The following is a 6,056-nucleotide window of genomic DNA, read 5'->3' as shown; positions in this document are numbered from 1 at the left end:
TTCAGTATCTTCTCCATAAAGGTCAACATTTTGAACAATCATAATATTAGTCAAAATATATTTTAATAAAATATAATAGGATGAGGATATGCATATGTCGGGATAACAGACTGATACTTTTTAACTTATTTTAATTACTTCCGGTAGAAAATGTATCTGAATTCATCGAAATAGCGAAGGTACCGTTCTACCCGAATTTAATTTGCCTGCAGACAAAAATCACCTTTGTACAAAATTTAAACTTCCTATCGCAAATCGTTTGGATTCTAGCGTGATTTCAACAGATGGGCAGATGGACGGTCATGGTTAAATCAACTTAGAATTTTACGCTGATCAAGAACAGAACTACGAATACTTATTTTTAGACAAATCCGTGAAAATATGTTGCGAACTACAAAAACCAATTTTTAGATATATCCGTAAAAAAATGAGGCAAAAATAATCAAAATGCCGATTATTGGGAGGTACCGTTATATAGGGGCTATATAAAAGGTGAACCTATGCATACAATGTTTCGCCACCGAAGCCGGAATCCATTACGAACTACAAATAAAAATTTTTAGACAAATCCGTAGAAAAATGTGGCAAAAATCAAATCATCATCAAAATACCAAATATGTTACAAACGGAATGACAAAGTTAATATACCCTCCTTCTTAAGGTGGAGGGTATAAAAAACTCCTACAAAGCATTATTTTAGAAATATATGTTAAAGACAAAATTATTCTTCACCAAATTTCACTATAGGTCACCAAAGAAAAGAAATCCCTATTTCAATTAAATATTAAGAAACTATTCTTAATATTCTGACAATTTTTTCTGACCTTATATAGGGTGTTGGATTACATAAAGAGTTATTGTTATAGGTCATTTCGGTCCAGTGTAAATTCAGATTTCAAGTAGTATTTTGCCACTGCATAAATTACGTTTTGTACGAAGAATGCAGACTTATCTCGTTCTTATACATCGGTTACTTATGTGGAGCTCGCCATTTTTTAGGTAGTTCTAAACTTCATTTATTTACCTCTGTGATATTTATTGAATATCCATTAAGTACATATATTCTGAAAATACTGCTATTACAGTGGACGCTTAACTTATGACACTGATATTCTTAAAAAATACGAAAATAAAACATTTACATGCTGCTTGTTCTTTCCCATCAACAGTTACATTCTATTCGTCCGATACATTCCAAAGTCACCCAATCTCCCAACGTTACTGTCCTCTGTCTCTTATCATTTGAAATTCTTACGCATCCGAGATGATTTCATTAATGATCCCACACTCGAATGCAGATATTTGGAAATAAAGCAACAAAAATTCCATGTCAAGGATGGGTTACAGACAACAACAAAAAATATTAAAAGTAAAATGAATAAAAGGACGACGAACTGGCTGTTTTGTGTTCCAGATTTTTGGCGTCATGTCTTTCGTTTGAACACAAGAATGGGAAGTGGGTCGATGCTAAGTAAGAGGGAAAAAAGATATTCCAAGATGATGCCAGTCAACGTCGTTGCTGCGTTCAATTCCTTTTTGGCTTTCAAAATCATTTCGGCACTCAAAGGAACAAGACGAGAAACATAGCAAAGAGCAAATTAATCAATCAATTCCCCACAGAAAATGGGTTGTTGCAATTTTCGCATCTACAGTTTGGTTTTGGGTGTCCTGGAGATAGTTTTCTGTATTGTTTTCATAGTGACAACTTTTATTGCCATATGCCTTCATGACTTTAAGTTGCAGGGCGATTTGCAAGAACATGAAATCAAATCGATTGTGGATGTCGATGCAACAACAATTTTAAAAGCAGTTGTCACCACGACCACCACAAGCACAACAACCCCAGCCCCAGATATTGATGAAGACGACGAACCGGAAGGTGACAGTTTAGTGATTTTGATAACATGGTGTTTTTCCAATATTATTTATTGTATTTTGGCCAGTCTGCTGGTGGCAGGAATTATTAAGGTAAGTATGTGTAGGAGAAAGAAGCAAGATGTGGTTGGTTATTAAAAGTTGTAAATTTTAGGAAAGACCTAATCTTATGCGTCCCTATATCTTTGGAAACTTTGTCATAATTGGCCTCTTTGTGTTGGGTGTCGTGATCGGTCCAATTAAAGCAATTAATGCCAATGCCCCAACCGGAGAAATTGCCTTGCGCACCGTTTTGGATGTTATCTTTACAAGTAAGTTGAATCTCGTGCCTCAATACATGCCTCATAATTCTACACGGAATTGTTAAAAGGAAATATGGATAAATTGTCATTATTCAGATGTCTGTTCGTTCATTCCGTTTAACAAATTGGAATCTTCCTCCAAGTTTTCAATCTCATAGTCAGTAAACTGAAGAAATGAGTTGCATAGATTTGACAGATCAAGCGAAAGCTTTGGCAGTGCGAGAACGACCATGTAGATCTGAAACTTTTTCGACTACAATGAACAACACGAAACTTCTTAAAACCCATTCTAAATTTAAATTCCTGATGTCGAACATTAGACTGTTTGGGGTAAAAAACATTGTATTCATTTCCAGCTTAAGGATCGGATGGGGTCATTATAACGTTTCACCATAGACCTGACACCACAATTTTCCAGTAAGCTAGTTTAGATGGAACAACTTTTCATGAGTTCGTGGCATATGTATGTTTTTGGATTTTGTATTAAAATGCAAAATGCAGTTTGACATAAAACATGTTAAAAAGCAGTAAGTTCAGCCGGGTCGAACTTTGAATACCCTCCACCATTTGGAACGAATTTGGAAAATTTCAAAAAATTAAATCTCTAAAAAATTCTGTTAAATATTTTAAAAATACCGAATACAGTCGTTATATATTGGGGTCTATACGACGTGGACCTACATTGGCTTTGTTTGTCATAAGACATTAACATATTCAAATTCAAAACTTGAAATAAACAGTGAATGATGTAGCTAAAATCATCAAAATATCGTATCTAGGGAGGTAACGTTATATCGGAGCTGTGCGAAGACCTGGACCATCATAAACAATTTTCTGTCACAGGCTGTAGCATCCATTACGAATTTCAAATACGACATCTCAAACAATTTCGGTGGATATTGTACCTTAACTCGTCAAAATACCGAATATAGGGAGGTACTGATATATGGGGCCTATACGAAGACCTGGACCTACATAGACAATTCCGGTGAATAATGACGCTAAAATAATCACAATACCGAATATTGGGAGGTACCTTTATATGGGGGCTATACGAAGACGTGGACCTGCATAGACAATTTTCTGTCACAGGCTGTAGTATCCATTACGAATCTCAAATATCAAATTTGAAACAATTTCGGTTAAAAATGTTGCTAAAATCATCAGAATACCGATTATCGGGAGGTATCGTTATATGGGGGCTATATGAAAACATGGACCTACCTGGCCCATTTACGAACTTAACCTGCCTACTGGAAAAATAAATATGTGTGCAAAATTTTAGCCTTCTATTTTCGTTCGAAAGATAGCGTGATTACAATAGACAGACGGACGGACAGACGGACATCGCTAAATCGACTTAGAATTTTACGCTGATTAAGAATATATATATTTTGTTGGGTCTGACATGAGTATTTCGAGGAGTTACAAACGAAATGACTAAGTTTGACTATACCCTTCATAGTATGGTGGAGGGTATGAAAACAATTCTAGTATGCATTTGAAAAACCACCACCAGATACCAAGAGATACCTCAATATGAAATTTTGGGATCCAGCTCTGTACATTTACCCAATACCGAATTTAGTACTATTTGGTGTTTCGTAAAATTTTTAGTACTTATTTGAAATTATAAAATTACACGGTTTCAGTTTTGATCCCTCACCCAATACCAAATTTAGTTCAGTGTAGTACTTTTCGAGCAACTATAGTTCGCATTTACAAACCCCAACAACAACAGTCTTCTAAATATCAAATTTTGAAACAAAACTCAGTGCCATTTAGTAATTTTCGTACAATAATAAAACAGCCTTCAGCGATCCTGTTCGCACAACAACAAATTTAGTAGCATTTATTAATTTTCGTAAACATTTCTAAAACCACCTCCATATCTCAGTTACAGATACCAACAGAGATCTCAATAACAATACCAATCAAAATATCAAATTTCAAATCTCCCCAGACTAAAGACCATTCAACCAATATCAAATATAGTACCATTCAGTACTTTTCATAAAATGATTGTATTTCCGAAACCACTCCATATGTCCAGCCTACACATGAATAGCGACCCCAATACCATATTTTCGATTCCAAGCACGACTCAATACCAAATTGTACCAAATATAGTACTATTCAGTACTTTGAGTGCACATATTTCTAAAACCACCTCTTTATCACAAATCAACCGTCAACAAAATTTCATAATTCCAGCTTCATCCATTCTGATCCAAATTTCGTATCATTTAGTACAGTTCGAACATTTAGTAACAAATTCCAAAACCACCTTCATGTATCAAACTGACTTTCTAACCTAAATTCTCATTCTCAAATTTCATGCTTTTTGCCCTATCCGTTCACATAATACCAAATGGTACTTTTTTAGAAGTTTAGTAACATTTTAGAACTTTTCGTAACCTTAACGTTCGTAAAACCTTTGGTACATCTATCCTGCACCCTAACAGTGACTCTCATTCTAAATATCAGAATTGTAGCTTATTCCGTTTGTCCGCTATACCCTACAACACTATGTGTTGGCGGTAGTATAAGTTTGATTGGGGCAAATTACCTTGAAATATTGGTCCTGCACATAAGAAATTATAAATCAATCAATCTTTCTCGCCGAGCTGAGTCGATCTAGCAATGTACGTTCGTCTGTCTATGTTGATTTGATGATTGTAGCAACATTTTTTAGTGGAATTGTCTGAAGTTCCATGCAAGGAGTTCCTTCTGAGTAGTTTGCCCCCTGAAAGAGAACTGTCTATATAGGTCCACGATATCGTATAACACCAATATAAGGGTTCCACCCGATACTCGGCATTGTGATGATTGTAGCCAAATATTCCAATGGAATTGGACCAGAAGTTGCTTCTGAGTACTTCACCTCCTGGAATAGAATTGCCCATATAGGTCCAAGATATCGTAGATCCCCCATATAACGGCACCTCCCGATATTATGTATTTTCATGATTTTTGCCAAATTTGTCCATGAAATTGTCTGAAAACGCACACCAAGAGTTTCTTCTGCGTACTTTACCTACTGGAAGTGAGTTGTCTACATTGGGCCACGTTATAGTATATTCCCCATTCAACGATACCACCGATATTCAGAATCGATTTTACAGTCTATGACAAATAATTACTTATGCAGGTCTTCGTATATCCCCCACGTCTTCATACATCATCCATATAACGGTTTTCATTTATGTGGTATTTTTCTACGGATTTTTTTGAAAGAATGATCTGCTTTTTCACTAATTTGCTGTTAGAAGAGCTTCAAATTCCATTTTATATATTAATCTTTCAAAGAAGATAACATTTAGCTAAGTTTATTAAGTTTTTTATTATTTCTTGTCAAACTCTAGGACTCTAGGATACTTTAATATCCTGTAATAGCTATTGTAATGCAAATTGTATTTTTTGTTTTTAATTTTAGGTCTGACCATATTGATTTTTGTCCCTGTCTACATTCTCTATGAACGCATGCGTGAAACCTACGATCAGTCAGAACAATTGGCATTGAAAAACAACACAACTGCAGCTAATCGAGTCAGCTACGTCCATGGAGGTGATGTATAAGGGACGATTTCGTAAAAATGCTCTAACTCCAATGTTATTTTTTTTAAATATTATGAAATGTTATAAAATAATGTTACACAAATAAAATTGAAATGTGATTTATGCTAAAGGCAGTGCCTCGCAATGGACATGCTTAATATATGTTGGCAAGGAAATATGTCACCAACTAGATATTCAAGAAGAACTATAAATTAGATTATGAAAGTGGAGCTTAAAACAGAAGAAATGTGTATCGTCGTTTTGGAAATTTATACCGAAAAGTAAGCAAAATTGAGGGGGGGGGGTCTAGTTGAAAGCAAT

General features: G+C 35.0%; 1 protein-coding gene across 1 annotated transcript; it reads left to right on the top strand.

The window, feature by feature from the left end:
- Window positions 1–1,623: 1,623 nt before the first annotated feature.
- Window positions 1,624–5,769, top strand: LOC131804439 (uncharacterized). The gene is made up of 3 exons (XM_059127300.1): window positions 1,624–1,968; window positions 2,030–2,186; window positions 5,614–5,769. The coding sequence occupies exons 1-3, from the start codon at window positions 1,624–1,626 to the stop codon at window positions 5,754–5,756; spliced, it is 645 nt and encodes a 214-aa protein (XP_058983283.1). The 3' UTR covers window positions 5,757–5,769.
- Window positions 5,770–6,056: the final 287 nt, after the last annotated feature.

Source organism: Musca domestica, unplaced genomic scaffold, assembly GCF_030504385.1.
Source record: "Musca domestica strain aabys unplaced genomic scaffold, Musca_domestica.polishedcontigs.V.1.1 10, whole genome shotgun sequence".
Classification (NCBI taxonomy): Eukaryota; Metazoa; Arthropoda; class Insecta; order Diptera; family Muscidae; genus Musca; species Musca domestica.
Note: the sequence above shows the minus strand (reverse complement) of the source record. Positions and strands in the feature narration are given on the sequence as shown.